The sequence below is a fragment of the Eucalyptus grandis genome, chromosome 8, assembly GCF_016545825.1.
Source record: "Eucalyptus grandis isolate ANBG69807.140 chromosome 8, ASM1654582v1, whole genome shotgun sequence".
In the NCBI taxonomy this organism is placed as follows: Eukaryota; Viridiplantae; Streptophyta; class Magnoliopsida; order Myrtales; family Myrtaceae; genus Eucalyptus; species Eucalyptus grandis.
Genome location: NC_052619.1, coordinates 40,937,993 through 40,959,563, shown reverse-complemented (window position 1 = coordinate 40,959,563; position 21,571 = coordinate 40,937,993). Strand labels below are relative to the sequence as shown.

General features: G+C 38.1%; 2 protein-coding genes and 1 pseudogene across 2 annotated transcripts; all 3 read left to right on the top strand.

Moving 5' to 3' along the window:
- Positions 1-478: 478 nt before the first annotated feature.
- On the top strand, positions 479-13,964 carry LOC120287232 (annotated as a pseudogene).
- A 755-nt stretch (positions 13,965-14,719) lies between these two features.
- Positions 14,720-16,054, top strand: LOC120287231 (pentatricopeptide repeat-containing protein At4g11690-like). The gene has a single exon (XM_039299959.1). It carries the CDS (start codon positions 14,720-14,722, stop codon positions 16,052-16,054), a length of 1,335 nt encoding a protein of 444 aa, XP_039155893.1.
- Positions 16,055-19,089: 3,035 nt separating this feature from the next.
- On the top strand, positions 19,090-21,017 carry LOC104414441. Its single transcript, XM_010025562.3, is given in 4 exon segments — positions 19,090-19,417; positions 19,509-19,600; positions 19,692-20,281; positions 20,284-21,017. Coding segments are annotated over 4 exon segments (1,023 nt in total). The 5' UTR covers positions 19,090-19,339; the 3' UTR covers positions 20,547-21,017.
- Positions 21,018-21,571: the final 554 nt, after the last annotated feature.

Below are 21,571 nucleotides of genomic sequence, written 5' to 3'. Positions count from 1 at the left end.
CGAGCTCGCACGCTTTAATTGTTTATATTTATTTGACAACCTTAAACTTGCGATATATTTTAAAAGCCATTGGGGAGTGAGAAATGAGAGAGAGAGAGAGAGAGAGAGAGAGAGAGAGAGAGAGTATAAAAATGAGAGCTGCCATTGGGGAGTGATAGAACCAGTAGTATTCTCTCGCAACACCTTTTTAAGGTAACGTGCCTAGAAAGAAAGAAAATCTACTGGAAGTTCTTGCATTCTTCTCCTCTTCGCGCGCTCCCCGTGCATTGTGTATTTCTCTCTGAAAAATCATCCATTTTCTTGTTTTGCCTCACGTTCCACTTCCATGCGTTTTCACGAGTGCCCCTAATCACAGCAGAAAAAATTTCAACTTAACCCTAGACGAGAGGTTGCATTGGCATTCATTAAACTGTCTCTTTTCCTCCTTTTTCTTTGGAATCAAGATTAGGGTATCTATTGAGAAAAGATTCGGAAGAAGATGAAAGTGGGAGTGATTGGGGTGGCATGAGCGGGCTCGTGGCAGCCTACGAGGCAGCGAGGGAGGAGCGAAGGTGGTAGTGTATGAGAAGGAGGATTACTTGGGCGGCCATGCCAAGACCGTCTCAGTCAACGGTGTCGACCTGGACCTTGGCTTCATGGTCTTCAATCGTGTAAGTCTGCAACTCTCCGTTTCCGTTGATCTCTTTTACATTTTGTCCACCATTATCTCCACTGCATTTTCCTCCTTTTTTTTTTTTTTTTTTTTGAGTCCTCTCTGCTCAGAGCAAAACATAGATCTAGTTGTACATGTCAGGAGCCAAACATCTGGTGTCAGATAGAGTGACTTCTTCGTTATTACTCAAATCGCCCTTGCTCGTCCTCTTTTCCCTATAGTGAGAGATAGAGCAACTTTCTAAGTTGGGGTTTCAGGAGATGCGCAGGCAAGTAAAAAAGGTAACTTTCTAAACGTGCCATGTGCGGGTTTAGAAAGTCACAGTGCCTTTCTGGATGTGCATACGTTTAATTTCAATCTTTTTTTTTTTGTGGCATATATATTCCGCATCGTTTTTCTCTAATCTTAAATACAAGATGGGCTGATTTTGCAAGTATACTCTCTGTTTGCCATATATTGGAAAACTTTTCTAAAGACCGGAGCGCCATAAGACAGATCTTGACGGTTTTCATGAGACATATGCTGCTGTCCAACAGTTTCCTTACTATTTATTTCCATTTTAATGCTAGCGTAGTGGTTAGAAGAAACATATGATTGGTGGTCTTCCTTTTTTTTTTTTTTTTTTTTTGCTCAAGTATCTTTAGAACAATACAAATTCCAATATCCACAAATATACGATTCCAAAAGGCATCTGGAATCTTAATAGATGATGAATTTGTTCACTGAAAGAACATTCTCTTGCCATCTCTAGTCGAAAGGTCGAGTTCACATCGAGAAAGACGACAAATGGCATGGTGGAAGGAATATTCTATGGTTGCAAATTGATTTAAGAAGAGATTAACATCCTTTCTATATGTAAATTATACTGTCACTTCCCAACTACCACATTTGAATATTGATACAAGTCACAAGACATTAAATATGCCAACTGAGGATAAGGGTTTTCTTTTGGTCCAAGAGCCGTTCCGAAAGCAATTTAAAAATTGGAATAGAGGGGATTGTAATATGGAACTATTTTTTTGGTTTCATAAGAAGAAACATAGGAATGAAAGAAAAGGGCTTCCGCAGGAGAGCTGGGGGTGGTCCACCCCTGCAACGTCAGCCAAAAAAAAAGTTAGAGGCTCTGAAAATGATTGGGTCTCGTTTTAGTTCTTGGATTTTTTTATTCAAGTATTTAATTTTGAAAAGAATTGCAAATGATGATGTCTAAAACAAGAACATTTTTGTTTCAAGTGACTTGCGCACGTACGTGTTGTCCTAAGTATCAGTAGTTATTTTGTTGATAAGACTAGCCAATCTATTATGCGAAAATCTCAATTATTGAAATATCAAAACTAAGACGTATATTCATTATTCGTGGCATATATATTCCCTATATTTTTTCTCCAATCTTAAATACGAGATGGGCTAATTTTGTGAGTATACTTTCCATTTGTCGTGTATTGGAAAAAAAAATTCCAAAGACCGAGGCACCATAAGATAGATATTAATGGTTTTCGTGAGAGTTATGCTGCTATCCATTAGTCTCCATACCATGAATTTCCATTTTAATGCCAGCATAGTGGTAAGAAGAAACATATGATTGATGGTCTTCCTTCTCTTGTTCAGTTATCTCTAGAACAACGCAAATTTAAATATCCGCAATCATACGATTTCAAAAGGCATCTGGAATCTTAATAGGTGATGAATTTGTTCACTGAAAGAACTTTCTCTTATCCTCTCTAGTCGAATGGTCGAGTTCGCATTGAGAAAGTCAACAAACGGCATGATCAAAGGAATCTTCCGTGGTTGCTAACTAATTTGAGAAGAAGTCAACGTCCTTTTTATATGTAAATCATACTATCACTTTCACACTACCACATTTGAATATTCATACAAGTGACAAGACGTTACATATGTCAACTAAGGAAAATGATTTTTTTTTTCTTTGGTCCGAGAGCCGTTTCAAGAGCAATTTAAAAATCGGAATAATACATTACTTTTACTTGAGGGGGCGGCGGGGGGCGCGGGGTTGGTTTGGCACCCCTGCAACGTCAGCCAAAAAAAAAACGAGACAGAGGCTCTGAAAAATGATTGGGTCTCATTTTAGTTCTTCGAGTTTTTTAATTCAAATATTTAATTTTGAAAACACTTGCAAATGATGATGATGTTTAAAAAAAGGGAACTTTTTGTTTCAAGTAACGTGTACGCACGTGCCATTCTAAGCATCAGTAATTACTTTGTTGATTACACTAACCAATCTATTTACACGAGGATCTCGTTTGTGGAAATATCAAATTATATTAAGTTTTCCTATTTAGATATACTTATGCTATGAAGATAATCTCGATCAGTGTATTTTTGCATTTTGTGCATTTGCATGATTATTATCAATTCAAGGGAGATAGGCACGTTTAACTAGGGATGATGAGGTGATTTAAGAGTTGCAAATACTTCGTTGTTAGAATGAAAATGTTCAAATGATTATTTGAACATGTGTTGCTCATATATAGTGTTGTTCTTAAACCCGACTTTCTAACTACCTTAGAAAATTAATCGTCAAATGTTATCCAATGATTAAAAAACTAAGACGTAAATAGATTATTTGTGGCATATATATATATATTCCTCCTCTTTTCTCAAATCTTAAATACAAGATGGGTTGATTTCGTATGTATACTCTCCATTTGTTGTGTATTGGAAAACTTTTTTTAAAGACCGGAGCACTATAAGGTAGATAGTAATGATTTTTGTGAGAGACATAATGCTGTCTGTAGTCTCCATACCATTTATTTCCATTTTAATACTAGTGTAGTGGTGAGAAGAAACATATGATTGATGGTCTTCCTTCTTTTGTTCGGTTATCTCTAGAACCATGCAAATTTCTATATCAGAAAACATGTAATTCCAAAAGGCCTCCGGAATCTTAATAAGTGATGAACTTGTTCATTGAAAGAACTCCCTCCTGTCCTCTCTCGTCGAACGGTCAAGTTCACATGGAGAAAGATGAGCAAGACCACATTGGAAGGAATCTTCTATGGTTGTGAATTGATTTAAGAAGAGGATAATGTCCTTTCTATATGTAAATCATACTATCACTTCCAAGCTACAAATTTGAATATTGATACAAGTCACAAGACGTTACTTATGCCAACTAAGGATGTGGGTTTTCTTTTGGTTCAAGAGCCATTCCAAGAGCAATTTAAAAATTGGAACAATATATTACTTTTACTTTAAAAAAAAAAAAGCTATTGGCTTAACTCTAATCGTAGATTTAGTACGAGAATAGAGTGGAATTGATTGTGATATGGAGCTATTTTTTGGTCATATAAGAAGAAACATAGGATTGAAATACCAATCTAACACAAATGAGAACTCTATGCTCAACTAGTTCCACCCACCAACGATCATTCAATAAACTTAGGTTGGATTCACAAGAAACCTGCATAAAAACCCACTAACTTTTTTTTATAGGTAGATATCGGTAATAATTTCTCACCACTTGCACTTTGGACCTAGAGCGTAGGAGTGGACCTCGATCGCAGCCTTGGTAGTTCCCTTGGCTTGCCAATCCGGCACGGTTTAGAACAGGAAGAAAGCAGTTTCTTGTCCAGTTAGATTTGTTTAATTCTTTAGTGAGATTTCTTTACGTTTATAGTTATACTATAAAGAAAGGAGTTACATGACTAAAGCAACGTGCATGACCATACTTAATCGGTCAATCATTTTCCAACTTAGAATAAAAATAAATAGATCTGGCCTTAGTTGGTTGGGCTTCACAACAATTGCCCGTCCAGTTCTTTTCCAACCCATGAGTTTGGGGCTGAGCTGGAAAATGTCTTGGCGCAAAGAGTCCGATTTTTATCATTGAGGAAACAAGCAATCTAAACGTGTTGCACAAGTAGAAACTTTTAAGGAGTTGAAAATTTCTTTCTTTCTACTTACAATGATCAATACTATTGCATCCATAGATTGAATTTGTTTATGACTTGTTTGGTAACACTCTGATTCTATTTTTTTGTTCCTAGGAACAAAAAGAGAACAAAACCCCCATTAATAAATTTTTTGTTCCTGAGAACAAAAATCCGTTTTTTTTTACTCTTGAGAATAGATTTGAAACAAAATAAAAAAAATGGAAAAAAATGTTGCTTCTTGCTCCCGGAAACAAAATCAAATATAATTTTTTTTCTTCGCTTTCCTTTTTTTCTCTTTCCTTTGCTTCTTCTCCCTTTATGTTGGTCGCCAACCTTGACCATGGTTGGCAACCAGCCAAACGAGGCCCAGCAACGTTGAGCCACGGCGAGGCTCGTCGAGGTTGCCGACCTAATGACATTGAGCCATGGCAAGGCTCATCGGCCCAAGCTCAACCACTAACGAGGCTCAACCTGGTTAGGCCATTGTGAGGCTTAGCCTTGCCTAGGGCGAGGCCAAGCCTCACTATGACTAGGCAAGCCTCCACACAAGCTCATCACACCTCGTCCTAGCCTGGCAAGGCTCTAGCAAGTTTGGTAGACCTTGCCCAACTAGTCACCGGCCATCATCGTGCCTAGTGACCGACCACAAAAGAAGAAGGAGGAAAAGAGAAAAGGAAAAAGAAAAATAAGAAAAATATAATAAAAAGTATTAAAAATTAAAAGAAACAAAAACAATTAAGAATCCCACCAAATACAATTCTATCCCAAGAATATAAATTTTGAACAATTATCAAACGCTTTCAGAAATTAAAAAATTGTTCTTGGTAACAGAATAAAAAAGAAAAATCATTTTTAGACAAAAAATATTTCTAAAGGCTTTTTTAATTATTTATTTATTTGCGAATTTGAATAAAATTAATTTGATTGAAATAATCATAAAAATGTGTATATAAAATGATTGTTTGAATTATCTGTTTTATTATGTATATATAAAAATATATTTAATATACAACTTGTTTGAATTATCTGTTTTTTGAGAAACAATGTGTCGGCGTGTCGGCGTGTTGTGTCGTGTGTCACGTGTGGTGCTACTTAGGTTATAGCTACTCAAAGACATTTAAGTGGCCAACGAATTTTTGGGTGATGTGCAATGTCCTGGGGGTAAAAACTAATGAATGGCATATTAATCATTGATATTATTAGACATCACAATAAGGGGATTTATTCGAACATGATGCTCATTTGTGCATGCACGCATGCATGTGTATATATTGGCTCTATTTCCATCCCCATTTTAGCCAAGCCACTCCTTTTTTTCTCCAATTAACTTACCGAAATACTCTCTCTCTCTCTCTCTCTCTCTCTCTCTCTCTCTCTCTCTCTCTCTCTCTCTCTCAGTACAACCAACAAAATATCATTTTATCATGCATCTTTTGATCACCTTGCCTAGAGAATGTTGTCAATTTTAATTTATGGTCTCATATTTTCAATCATAAGATATTTATATTTGTGACAATTTATGAACACAATTATTAATTGCCTTATTTTTTTCAAATAGTATGAGCGAAATTATATTTCAAAGTCAAAAATTAAATCATTCAATTGTCTAACCAATATTGATTAAAAAAATGGAAATGAAAATTTCACCAAAATATGAAAAAGGGTTAATTTATGATCTAAATATTAGCCAAACATAAGCACATAAAGAAGGAAAAAAAGAAGAAGAAGAAGAAGAAGAAAGAAACTTCTTGCTATTCTACTCCTACTATGAAGAAAGTAATTAATATCAATTGTAGATTTAATCTTATATCAAGTGGATCAAAACTTTAAAATATGTTTAAAACTTTCCTTTGAAAAAATTTGATCAGAGTCTAAAGGTGCAAATAAATTTTCTACCTCATATTTAAAATATGCATAATATAATGATGTTTAACTTTAAAAACCTATGAATTTATTCCCGAAAAACACCCACAGTGTCAAAATCCATTAGATAATAAGATTGAATTTTAATTTTCAACTTTAAAATTAAGTTCCCTTCAAACTATTTGATAAAAAAAAATGGGCAATTAATTATATTTTCATAAGCCATTATATCTAGAAACTTCTAACCTTCTATGTAACTTTTCTAATTAGAAATATGAGATCATATATCAAATTTAACAACCTCCTCCTCTAGGCAAAGTGATAATAGGATGCATGATATTGTTTGGTTTAATTTGACATTTATATTGTAAAAATAAAAATATAAGAGAGATGATAAAAATTAAAGCAGTTTTGTGGGTTAACCTGATAAAGAAGGAAATAACAAATTGAAGAGAGAGAGGAGGTATTTTGGTCAATTAATTGGGAAAAAACAGAGTATCTTAGCCAAAATAGGAGTAGAAATAGCACCACCCTTTCTTTCTCTGTTGATAGTTATACTATAGAGAAAGGTGTTACATGATTAAAGCAACATGCATCACCGTACTCGAACTGAATATAGACATAAAGATAGAAAGGTTCAATCAATTTGTAATTAAGAATAAAAATACATAGATCTGATCTTGGTCGGGCTGCATAATGGCCTGTCTAGTTCTTTTCCCGCCCAGAGTTTGGCACTTGGCCGAAAAATGTGTTGGCCTGGACAATCCGATTTCGATCGCTGAGGAAACAAGCAACCTAAGTGTGTTGCGTATGTAGACACTTAAGGAGTTGAAAATTTCTTTCTTTCTACTTACAGTGATAAGTACTATTTTATGCATGGATAGAATTTGTTTATTATCATGTATACTATCAATGATGAATATGCTATTGATCGGCTTTTTACCCTCAAGACATGGCACATCGCCGAAAAAGTTGCCAGCCATAGAAATGTCTGTGAGTAGGTTTAACCATCAAATCTTGTATAAGAGTATAAATTGATTTAATATGCCACAAATGCGCAGCGAACATCATCAGTAACAAGAGTTGAAGCTATTGATATTTTATTCTATCACTTTGAGATCATGGTTCTTTGGCATCTCATAAAAGTGATTTTCTTCAAAAAGAATATAATTTTCTTTATAAAGAATCATTAGTCTTGAGCAACTTCTAATGCTAATGCGAATTGAGGGTCTCATGCAGGTTACATACCTAATACGATGGAGTTGTTTGAGAGTCTTGGAGTGGAAATGGAGATATCGGATATGTCAATCTCGTCGGCTTAGACGAAGGTCAAGGCTATGAATGGGGAAGTAGAAATGGTCTTTTGAGTTTGTTTGCCCAAAAGACAAATTTGCTGAATCCCTACTTCTGGCAAATGCTCAGGGAAGTCATCAAATTTAAGGAGGATGTCCTAAGGTAAATCAAGTCTTTTAGTGCTCAATATTGGAAGGTTATTGTATTTCTGTCTCTAGTTCCTTGAACTAATTGCAGCTCAGAACAACGATAGTGATCGGAATCATTTATGCCAAAGATTTCCCACTAATCTTTTTTTGCAATCTTGCCAATGAACTTTCCACTATTAGTAGGAATTATCATTAATGAAGTGTCATTTCCAGCTGACTTTGATCACAGTTGATATCAGTGAAGAGAGTGATTTCTTGAAGCCTAAGTTTTCGGCAATATGCTACACTGTTGACATGAGATTTTAAACTGTTTGAGCAATGATAATGTCATTTTTCGAAAGGAAACTCTGGGACATTTTATGCATTTTATAGCAGGTAATATGATCAAATATCAAATTTTGTCTCGAAATGTTGAATATTCATTTTGAAGGTAGCATTATCCTACGTGACATTGCAAGGTGACAAGTTGGGCCTAGTGCATTATAAAGTATAAGCCAATCTTCAAGTTCTCGCATCCTTTTTGTATGCACGACCGGACAATCATCGTCATTCACTCTGTTTGATGCCTGTTTATTTTTGCAGTTACCTAGAAGGACTTGAGAGCAATCCGGATATCGATCGCAGTGAAACTCTGGGACAGTTTATCAAGTCACGGGGTTACTCTGAATTATTTCAAAAGGCTTACCTTGTGAGATTGTTGAATCACTGCACTCTGTCATAGCCTTGATCTTTTGCTCATAACAAAATCTGTCCTTTGCTTGTTTGGAGAATGTAGATCTATAGCACTTACCAATTAATTTTATATTCCTATAGATCCCAATTTGTGGTTCAATCTGGTCTTGCCCTTCGGAAGGAGTCATGAGCTTTTCAGCCTTCTCAGTTCTGTCCTTTTGCCGCAATCATCATCTGCTTCAGGTAGTTCATGTGGCTCTAGAAGGTTACTGATTGATTGGAAATGATAAAACTGTGTTTCGCCATTTCAGTTGTCCTACCAATAAATTCTCTGCTGCTTAAGTTGGTAGCATTTCACATCAATGAGTCAATCGCCAAATCTTTCCTTCCACCTCTATCGATCAGTCCTCACAACACTCTTTGTTTAACTTGCTTTCTTTGCAGGTTTTTGGCCGCCCTCAGTGGCTTACTCTCCGAAGACGCTCACATTCTTATGTCAATAAAGTAATGATGATTAGGACATTCAATAGTTCAAAATGGATAACTCGACATGCTTGGTCGTAATTTTCTCTCTGGAAACCCTACAAATTGAACTGTAAATATTTTTGAATTCAGGTCAGAGATGTGCTCGAGAGTAAAGGGTGTGAAATAAGATCAAGTTGTGAAGTGCGATCCATCTTCACTAGTGATGAGGGTAAGTACTTGCGATTTAAGTCTTGTCTTTTTTGGCATTGTTTTGTCACATGACATGAAACTAGAGCAAACAATACGGACATGATAAACAAATTGTCACAGTAGGTATATTCACGAATCATCAGGTAAATCTACTCTCTTTTTTATCCATATAGTCCGCAATTGGTAACAGAAATTGATTGAATAGGATGCATTGTCTTAACTGGAGATGGTTCTGAAGAAGTATATGACAAGTGTATCGTAGCCGTCCATGCACCGGATGCTCTGAGAATGTTGGGGGACCAAGCAACTTATGATGAGACAAGAGTACTTGGTGCATTCAAATATGCTTACAGGTATAATTGGTTGGCCTGTAGCTTGCACTTTCTCGGATAATGTTTTGACAACTAGTGTCTGCAAACCTACTACTGGACAACCAATTGTCTACAAAGCAAAGTTGGTCGATGCAGTATGGAACAAAATGTTCACGGTGATTTCGTTGTCCATTACATTTGCTTTAAGCCTTCTGCTTGGGGAAAGCAAAATTAAAATTTCAAGAATGGCAATCTTTTTTTGCTTTCTATATCTACTGCGGAATGCAAAACCATTGATATATCTTTCTTTTGGCAGTGAGATTTATCTTCATCATGACAAAAATTTCATGCCCAAAAACTCAGCAGCGTGGAGTGCGTGGAATGTTCTGGGCTGTGCTGAAAAAAAAGTCTGCTTGACATACTGGCTCAATGTGCTTCAGGTGTGGCAAATGCGTTTTGCTCATTTTATATCTAATTCAGCTGTGCCCTTCAGGATGCGTTATGCTGCAATGCATGCTACATGAATGCATGCTACATGCTACAACGCATGCTGCATATTGCCTTAAATAAAAGAAGTGAAACTGGCAGTTGTCATGGAGTACATAAACCAATTTATCAGGTAGGTCGATATGCATATAAGTTGTTAACAGGTAGGTCGATATGCATATAAGTTGTTAACGACTGCTAAAATTTTAGCAGCATGGTTAGGTGCATTCCACAACATGTTGACCATTTCCAGTGTTTGAGCCTCTAGAACTCCCTTTGTGTTCTGACCAGTTTCAGCGTGACCGATGCTCTTTTAATTAATTGGGTCCGTATATATTTGCAGAACCTGGATCAGAAGGATTTTCCGTTTCTTGTGACTCTCAATCCTTCACATGAACCGGAACACACATTGCTTAAGTGGTGCTCTGGCAGTCCAATTCCATCTGTTGCTGCATCGAAAGCTTTGCTTCAGCTACATGAGATCCAAGGAAAAAGAGGAATTTGGTTCTGTGGAGCATACCAGGTGAGCCTGTTAAAGTTTCTATGCACCAGTGATTGTTATACCTCAGCTTTTTAGCAATACTGAGAGTATTATATTCCTACGCATGTAATAAAGAATATTCTTACGAGGTTCTTGCCATCTTTCTTGAAATTTAATTTGAAGAGGAAGGTCCTCACTTGGGCCAAATTGATGAGATGGTCTTTGCTAATAAGGTTGCTGTAATTCGAATCTATTGGTATGGACTCAGGTCTCCAGGGGACCGTAGTTGTATGTTTTATGACTAACTTGAGCACTTATTCTTCTTTCAGGATATGGATTCCACGAGGATGGATTGAAGGTATAGACTCTCTCTCTCTCTCTCTCTCTCTCTCTCTCTCTCTCTGTGTGAGCAAGTTGCATATGCTAATTTTAACTTAGGGACTTCTTTGCAGGGAGGCATGGCTGCTGCACATGGAGTGATAGGACAAAGTCATTTTCTTCTTGATAACCCTCGACATATGGTTCCTTCACTCAAGGAAATTGGGGCACGCTTTTTTGTTACTGGATTTCTCAGACGTTATATTTTACAGGCTTGGTAACGTGAGTATATTAGTACTTATCATGATAACTATTGTCTTGTAGAGTACATAGTTCCTTGTCTTTTCTCTGCAGATCTTCAGAAGTGTTTTAAGTGTCGTTGCTTTGATACAGCGTCATAGTCAACATCTTCTCATCTGTAGATCCTCAGAAGTGTTAAGTGGCATTGTGGTCCACTCCACATTTTCATTAATATCTTAGAACAGAATTTGTGAATTTACTTGTCAACAAAATGATATTCGGAAATGCAGAATGTTCTTAATGACTTACTGCTTAGAGGAACATTTTTGAGAATCAGGTAGCAATAATTATGCTTTCGGGATTGGCAGTTTATTAGAGGAAGGAGGCACGATGTTTACCTTTGAGGGAACCACAAAAGATGTCCTCTAACAGTTACTTTGAGGATCCATAGTCCAGAGTTTTACTGGAAGGTATTGTCTCAACTTACACGCGACTTCAGCCCACTTTGGATTAGACTGTTTAGGACTCTTGTACAAACAAGGCCTAGTTTATGCTTTTTCGTGCTGAGACCTTTTGTGTCCTAATAAAGAATTTTTGGTTCTTCAGGTCATGACTCAAGCCGATCTAGGCCTGGCAGATGCATACATAAATGGTGATTTTTCTTGTGTAGACAAAAATAAAGGTCTTCTAAATCTTTTCAGGTTATTTTCTTCGTCAAACAGACTTCGTTTTATTAATGCCGTATCCTTCTATACATACCAAATGCTTAATCGCTTGTCAACATTATGGCAAGTCACAGATTCTCATAGCGAACAGAGATTCCGATATTACCATGTCGAAATTGAGTAAGAGAAGGTACTCAATACTTTAATAGTTGGAACTAGATGTTTTTGACTTTTTATTTTATTATTAAATATACTAAACTAGTGTATGCAACTATTTGATTAAGGGGTTGGTGGACACCGATGTTATTAACAGCTGGTATTGCTTCGGCTAAGTACTTCTTCAAGCATGTTTTGAGGCAAAACACTTTAACTCAAGCTCGCAGGAACATCTCCCAACATTATGATCTGGTAAAAACTTTATTACAAATCTTTTTCTCAAGAGAACAGAATGAACCAGAATACATTGTCAGTTTCTCAACATTGATGGGTATCAAAAGCAAAAATGTGCTCTTTACCAAAAAAAAAAAAAAAAAAGCAAAAAATGTGCTTGTACATACGGTATTCTGTAATGCTGTTTTCCATTTTGTCGTGTTTGCAGAGTAATGAACTTTTTTTCACTGTTCTTGGATGAGACTATGACATACTCCTGCGCGGTATTCGAGGTCAGTAGCCACAACCCGTTTTGAAATTTTGCTGCTGAATACGTGATATAGAAGCAAAAGTAAATACAAATCCACATATGAAAGTCCAGTGGCTCAAAATAATGACGCATTGTTGTGCTGTCGAAAAATTCGATAGATGGCTGGTGAAGACCTAAAGGCAGCACAGATGAGAAAAATCTCTCTTTTGATTAAAAAGGTATGTTTTACTTACTGTTAGTTTGGGGCTGCTTGACGGGTTAACCTTCGACTGTTCAGTGACTAATGCTCTGCCTAGAAAAATTGTAGGCGAGAATTGAAAAGACACATGAAGTTCTTGAAATCGGCTGCGGTTGGGGAAGCTTGGCCATTGAAGTTGTTAGGCAAACCGGATGCAAATACACTGGCATCACTTTGTCGAAAGAGCAATTGAAGTATGCCAAATCAAGAGTGAGAGAAGCAGGGCTTCAGGTACCCAATCTACCAGTATTTTGTACTTGACAACTTAATTCAAAAGTACGAGAGATAATGTATGTAATTTTTTCATTGCAGGACAGCATCAAATTCATTCTTTGTGATTATCGCCAATTGCCAAGTGCCTACAAATATGACAGGATCATTTCCTGGTGAGTTTCTCGCCATTTTGTCTATTTGTAATCTGGCTAAACAGACCAAAAAGATGCTTAAAAGACTCTTAATGGAATGAATTCACAGCGAGATGATAGAAGCAGTCGGCCCCACGAATACATGGAGGAGTTCTTCAGCTGTTGCGAATCGGTGCTTGCCAAAGACGGACTTCTTGTTCTACAGGCATGTGACATACAATGGATTTACGGCTTGAATTATTGTTTCAAAAGTAAAAGACGTGCTTATTTTTCACACTTTTCTGTTAAATGGCACGTCAAATTTCACTAGTTCACTTCCATACCCGATGAGCGGTACGAGGAATACAGGCGAAGTTCAGACTTCATAAAAGAATATATCTTTCCCGGGTGCTGCGTGCCTTCCTTAAGCAGGATAACATCAGCTATGGCCTCTGCATCTCGACTCAGGTACAATTGCATAACATCAAGTGCACAAATTTCTGTCTTCTTCACTTCATCTATTCACTGAAAGATCTTCCACCACAGTGTGGAGCATGTGGACAACATAGGAATCCATTTTTACCAAACACTTCGATGTTGGAGGAAGAACTTCATGGAGAAACAAAGGTGACAAGCGATGTGATGCTGCAATGACTTTGGTATAATTTCTCCTGGTTTTGTGGTCATTCGTGACCCCTTTCTCCTTTTGTAGGAAAATATTAGCTCTGGGATTCAATGAAAAGTTCATAAGGACATGGGAGTACTACTTTGACTATTGTGCAGCTGGTTTAAGTCTCACACGCTCGGAAATTATCAGGTAATTCCTTCTTTTAGATAGCACTACTTCCACTCTCGTCAAGTTGAAAATAACGCAGGTGCAGATTACAATACACTTTTTCTTTTGGTGCCTCTTCTACAAAGTGTAATTTTTTTATGAACTCCGAAATGCAGATTGTGTTTTCACGTCCAGGCAATGAAGCTGCTTTCACCGATCTGTATGAGTTCCCCGACGTCAAATTGACATTTAAGTTGCGATGTGACTAAGCACGACCCATTTAAGCCAGTTCACATCTAATTCCCTCAGGGCCACTCAGCCCTTGGTTTCTGAAATTTTTCTTGCTTCTCTCAGTGTGCAAACTTCTTTGGTTGTGAACACCATGTTCAAACATGCACAATAAATCGGGTTAGAGAACAATTATTTTTTTACAGTCCAGAATGATGTTCAAATTGGTGCAGTTATTGATTCAGACAAAGAATTAGCCAAAATCCTTCTCCTGCGAGTAAGTTAGAAATCGACTGCTTTCCAATCAGTTTGCACAAACATGAGACCATGCGAGTTGAGAGAGAGAGAGAGACTAATTCAGACAGTTTTGATTGCAAACATGATGTCTGCATCGGATGAACGAGACGAGATTGCCTGCCGGCCGGGACAGTATTTTCCTCGATCTGATTGATGACATTCTTAACATGGGTTGGTAACTTCGTTTCAATAGCACGAGTTTAACTTTTTATGGATCAAGCAGTTGTCACCACGCTAATGAAAGATGCCCAAACTCTTATTCAGAGGCAACTTGAATGACAATTGGCAAATGAGCCTGCCAACATATATAAAGGCGAAAGACGGGGAGAGGAGAGACCCGCCCAGCTCTCCCTGTCGCCCAACAATGGTGGAAACCCCGCCACTCCACACCTTCTCATTGATCACATCTCCCAACCCAACGAGAACTTAGTACATTTCAATCCTTCTTGCCCTTTTGCAATCTCCATCAACGGAGCGAGCCCATGATTTTTTGACCCAAATGGCGAAAAATGGCCTCGTTCCCTACCCGAGCGCCTTCAACACTCTGCTGAGTTCTCTCGTTCGGTCGGGCTCGTTCGACGAGGCATGGCGTCTGTTCAGTGATTCCAGGGCCAAAGTCGGTGTCGTCGACGAGCGGAGCCTCGGGATCATGGTGAAGGGCTGTTGCGAAGCCGGTCGCTTGGACCGGGGTTTTGAGGTTTTCGCTCAGTTGAAGGAGATGAACTGGTCTCCAGTGGCTTACGTGTACACGACCTTGATCGACGGCTATTGCAAACACGGCGACGTCGGAAGGGCGGGAGAATTGTTCTCCGAGATGAGCGAGTTGGGTTTAGTCGCCAAACGCAACACCTACAGAGTTTTGATTGATGGGTATTTGAGAAAAGGCATGAAGGAAGATGGTCTGGAGCTGTACCGAAAGATGAAGGTGAGCGGGGTTGTTCCGAGCGTACATACTTGCAATCTCATGATCAATGTGCTTTGCAAGGGAGGTGATGTGAACGGAGCCTTCGAACTGTTTGATGAAATGGGCGAGCGAGGGATCGCGTATAGTGTTGTCACATTCAACACTCTCATTCAGGGGCTGTGTCGTGACTCGAGGGTTTGGGAAGCTGAGAGGTTAGTGGACTTGATGAAAAGGAGTGGTATTAATCCAGACGTGATTACCTATAACACGCTCATACACGGATTTTGTAATTGTGGGAAGTTGGATAAAGCTTTCACCTTATTTGATCAACTGAAGTCAAATGGTCATTCCCCATCCTTGGTGACATACAACACTTTAATTGCAGGATCTGCTAGAGCCAAGAATTTGCCTGCGGTGACTGATTTGGTGAAGGAGATGGAGGAGAGAGGCATCGCTCCTTCGAAAGTGACCTATACTATTCTAATAGATGCCTTCGCGCGATCAGATGACATGGAGAAAGCATCGGACATCTATGCATCCATGCAGAAGGCTGGATTCATTCCTGATGTGCACGCATATGGTGTCTTAGTACACGGGTTGTGCATGAATGGTAATATGAACGAAGCATCGAAGTTATTCAAGTCGATGTGTGATGGATGCGTAGAGCCCAATGATGTGATATACAACACAATGATCCACGGATACTGCATGGAGGGCAGCTCGTACAGGGCCCTGAGTTTGCTTTCAGAAATGGGCAAGAAAGGAATGGTTCCTAACTTCGGCAGCTACAGTCGTACTATTGAGGTTCTTTGCAAGGATCAGAAGTGGGAAGAGGCAGAGGATTTACTGAATGCCATGGTGAAGCTAGGTTTGAAACCGTCTGTTTCTCTTCATAATGTGATTGCAAAGGCAAAGAGTGGCACAAGTTAGGGTGGCAAAACTGATCTATGTACATTATGGAGCTCTTTTGTGGAAAGCCAATTTCTATACATCAACCAAACGGCATTAGTTCATAGAGTCACTTGGCGGTAATTGACCAGTGCCAATGGGCAAGTATCGACCCTTGCATCTGTAAGATGTAACTTGCATCTTGGCGTGTTTTCACCTAATCATATGTCTACCATCACATTGGTTGGGTATCAAGTTGTGCATAATTTTGTTAATGCTTAGGCTTTGCAGTTTTAAGATTTGAATATCGACTGTTTTGTCGTGATTTTACTTCCTATAACTACTGTGTTGATCTTTGATTGTTGTTATTGACCCAACACAAAGGTCATCCTTTGTTGTTGAGAAGTGAGGCACATATATCTCTTCATTATGTGACGAGAAAACAGCATCGAACAATGACCCAACACTCAAGCTGCAGCATCATTCTTGATATTTGAATGTGTTTTTACTGGGATGGTGAATCGTTTGTTTCAAAGTCCGTTCATAGATTTGTGGGATGAAAATATTCCATGTGCAGAACTTCTAATTCCTGGAGGAGCTACCTTTTGAAAACCGATCAAAATGGCGACCGCAATGGTGTCTGTCACATTCACTGACGTCCCAGGTGCCCAACGCTACGACAGCAAAGAGGAGTGGAAGCGAATCGTTCATAATTTGAAAATAGGAGAGAACAAAGGACAGGGAGGACAGACAAAGGACAGAGCCATCACTGAAGGAATTGCAGCATCTTTTGAGAGAGAGAGAGAGAGAGAGAGAGAGAGATGGCAATGGACTTAAAGATTTGTAAAATGGAAGGCCCATTTCCAAGTTTAAAATGAAAGAGCAAGGGAAGTAGGAACTGGATTCTTCAGAGAATGGAATTCTAATTCCTATATTTTTAATGTTTGGAGAGAAATCAAAATGTGGAATTGGATTCCACATGAAATTAAGATTCCTAAAAATGTGGAATTGGATTACCTAACAATAGTTAGTATTGATATGCCAATTCCACATGTCTAACACCATGAAGTTATCAGAAAACTCGACTCTATCACAGTCACCATCCCCATTCTCCGATCATTGCCACCGACCACCACTTACCGATCAACACAGCCATTGATTGCCTTTCCCTGGTTGCTACTGTCGATTGCAAATGAAGAGTGTTGTTTATTTGAAATGGGAATCCCTTTGAAGATTCTTTATGATGAACAACGAGGAATCTCATTAATGTTCACGAGCAAACAATAGAATTTGCTCGTATTCCATCCTTGGAATCTAGTCAAACCATGTTCACATAATCACAAATGGTAATGATTGTTTATAAATGAATAAAGTAATAGCTAAAAATTACTAATTGTAATTTAGCATAATAAAACGATTAATATCAATCAAACACATATTTAATGTTAATTTTATTATTTGTTAACTAAAAATTTACGTTTTGAAGAAAAAATATATTGTAATATAGGTTTAAAATAGATAATTACTCATATTTAACTAAATTTGACAATAATTAATATTCTTTAAACCCCAAAATGCATACACTCACAACAAATTTACATATAACAAGTTTTTTGACTGCCAAATACCCAAAATTAGTATATCCATGACAATATTTATCTTCTATTAAATTTTATTATCAAATTGGTGAATTGGATTATACATCGGTTTGGGATTTTAGCTTTCATTTATCACATGATTTTTCATGTTATTAATCCAATTTAACGAAAACTAATAGAATTTATTACAAATGTACTAATTTGGGGGTTTTTGTGATCAAAAAAATAGTTTGGATTAAATTTGTTACATGTTTACCCATTTGGGTATTTTGTAGTCAAAAAATTAGTTTTTGATAAATTTTTCGCAGATGTACCAATTTAGGTTAAAGTATAAAATTAAAATAAACAGTTGACTATATTTTCTTACTTCAATTATACTAATTAATAAGCATATAATCTTATTGAATAGATTTTTGGTCTAAAAATAGGAAAGGAATTGTAATTCCCCATTTACGTGAAGCGATGGAATGCCCCATTCAATTCTGAGAGTGCAACATGGAATGCTCGTTACATCGAACCAAACACAATAGTAGTGCGATTATCAATATATAGTAATTGTTGCTACAATGAAAATTAATATCACAAAAAAAAAAAATATCTACAAATTTACCTTTAAAAATTGCCCAAAATTGATACATTTATGATAAATTAACCTAAACTAATTTTTGAACCACCTAAGACACCAAAATAGTATGTTTGTGACAGACTTGCCCTCCGTCAATTTCCTTTAATTAAATTAATACTACGAAAAACCACAATCATTACACGTGTGACAAGTGGAGGATAAAACACCAAACTAGTACATTGGTTAATAATCATATGTTATTCAATTCAACAATTTAAAGGTAAAATTTAATGGAAAATAATGAATAGTAAATTTATCACAGATATAGTAATTTTGGATTTTAAATTGGTTTGGAACAAATTTATCATAGTTATATAAGTTTTTGATTTTTCGTAATATCAACCATATAATGAAAATATATGCAATCTTGACCAAAGGAAGTACCTACGAAATACAGTTACTGCCAAATGCAACATAACAATTGACCGTTTATGTTGTTATTTAACAAATCAAATGTCGGTCACATTCATTTTTCATTAAACGGGCTAAATAATCAAAATTACTAGGGGAACGAGTTATCCCTGATGCTTAAAAGAAGGTCACATGTGTTATGTCATATCAAATTTGAATCTCCTTTTCAGATATCTCACGTTGTCTAGTTGTGCATAAAGTCTAAATATAATGCATCCGGAAGTAAGGATTTTTTTTTTGTCCTAGGAAAATATATATTCATTTTGGAAGGAAGAAAAAAGTTCCATGGGCGAAAAGAGAGGATGTAACCAGTAGCAAAAAAGCAAGCCGCCAAGCTGTCAGACAGACAAAAGCTGGATTTGTCTCGTCTCCTTCATTAAATAAAAAAGCCTCGAGCGCCCACCACACCCAGCTCTCTCTCTTCTCCCTTCATTATGAGACTCCAACGTTCCCTTTTTTCAAACGCCTTGGAGCCGCCCCCCCCAGATTTCAAACCCTCTCTCTCTCTCTCTCTCTCTCATCAAATGCCCGTCACGCACCGCAGAACGCACGCAGTCTCTCTCGACCTCTCTGTCTGCCTCTGTTCCTTGATGGGCTCTCTTCATTTGAGGCGAACTTCTCCTCTTCCATGAAGATCTTCAAGCCTTGAGGAAGACACTCCCTCCCTTTGTGAGACTGAGCTTCTGCCGTTTGATGGGGTGCTTTCTTGCGTGTTTCGGGCTCTCCAAGAAGCGGAGGCGCAGAAGAAAGCCGATCCATCCTGGAGACCAAGTACATAAGACCCTTTTTTCGTTAATTCCAGAGCTTCCCATTTTGACCTTCCTCTGTTTCGTGACTGATGTGTTTTTTGGGTTGTTTGCAGGTTGGCCATGGGAAGTATGAGCCTCTCGATAACTCGTCCCAACTAGATCTGGAAATCGGTCAGGACTCCAGCACCTCGACTTCTTCCTTGAGGTTAGTCGAATCTCTCTAGCAAAGGTTGCTTGAATTACTGATTCGTTAGGATGGTGCTTATGGTTTTGCATATGCTTTTGGTTTTACATAGCAAGAAACAATCTAGTGCGAAGACCCGAAAGAAAGTCCGGTTCAACTTGAATGTCCAGACCTATGAGCCTATCCCGAATGCGGATCCTTATTTCTCGGATAGCGATAAAGAGGGAGATAAGAGAAGACCCGATGATGAAACATCCCGGCTAGATCCGTCCCCGACGCTACTCGACGAGGGTTCAATCGCTTCGACAGGTGCTCGCTATTCAGAGAACCATAGGTATCAGAACTGCAGGGACTGCTCTGATGAGGAAGATGAGTTGCTCGACGATGACAGCGATTTCGAACTCGAAGATGAGGATGATGATATAGGCAGTGACGAGGATATTGACTTCTACGGCAATATGCAGGATTCTGGAATGAGCCAGAAGCATATTCCCCTGCAATTCAATTCCCCAGTGTCTTCGAGTATGAAAGAGCAAGTATCTCTGTGGCGGTCAGATTTGGACAAGACTGAAACCCCGATATCATCCCATCATTCCATGAGTGTCCTAGAAACGAAAACTCTGAACACAAGTGAAAATGCTCGATGTAGGACTCAGTACGTTGATTCTGTACTAAACCCAGTCGAAAATCTTGTGCAGTGGAAAGAATCAAGGCGAATGCGATGCAGGTTAAGCACCAGCTCAAGGAGAATGTAGCATTGGAGAAACAATCTAGCGCGCCATTTTCACCGAATGCTAGCTTTAGTCCCTCAGCTTCCTCTTTGGGATCTAATCCAGTTGCTTCTAAATCTAAACCTCTTGGCACGGTGAACACGAGCCTTTCAAACTGGTTGGTCTCGTCCAACGCTGTTCCGTCCAAGAATGCACCTGTTAGTAAGAGCAGCGCCGTCTTGTTCAAGACCGTTTGATCGAAGCAAAAGCATGTTTCATCAAGCTGACTTCATTCATCAACAGATGGGATCGGGATGAACTTCATGGGAATCTAAGGAATAACAAGGAAACAGCTGATGAAACACCGGTCTTCTGTAATAAAGCAATTGCACATGGCAATACAATTTGACAACATTGTGTTTAGGATTTTCATCCATCATCCTGGATAAAGACAGTAACCTTCAGTCACATACATGCCATCATCCGATATTTTGTGTGTTTTGAGTCATATTCTTTGCCTCTTAAAAGGCAACGATTGTTTATCTGCTCTCTGCTTCTTGTTTGTGAGAGAGAATTGGTCTTTTTTCGCCTTAGGGTATTTGGGGGGGTGCTTGACTACTTCTGGTTGTTGTTATTTTGTTGGTGATGATCATATCTTGTTTGATTGTCTTGAACTGCCAAGAGGGTTGACTACGAATTTCAACATGACACCAATATTCTCAGCATCATAGTTCATCTGTTTACATCTGAACTGAAGAACCGAAATGAATATAGAACCCAGTTCAGGCAACGAAATTTCTGCAAAATCACACACATTTGAGATCCATGTTTTATTCTCCTAATATCTCCATTAATAGAATGAAAGGACGACTGTCGTACTTCAGAATCAATGCCATTGTTCCACGTCAAGCATCTCAAACAAAGTATTGAGTTCTGATCATTCCTCACTCAAGGCCTATTCTAATTACCAAACTCAAAAACATTCTCTCGAGATGAACCCAAAAGCGAGGATTTTATGCTTCACTCATTCCTGAGGTGCTCCGGAAAAAAGGACTTCGGCAGATACAAATTTGAGATTAGTCCATGACACTCGAATGTAAGCCAGAAACCAAAAAGAACAATGACCACGGTTGGTAGCTCTTTGGATTATACAGTGCTTGATATTTGTTCAAATGAAGGTATCCGTTTCAAGAGGCTCTATATGCTTCAACTAGCATAGGACTCTCGCACGGATTTGTGTACTTGGGGCCATCAGGACCGTTCATTTTAGAAGAAAAGAAGG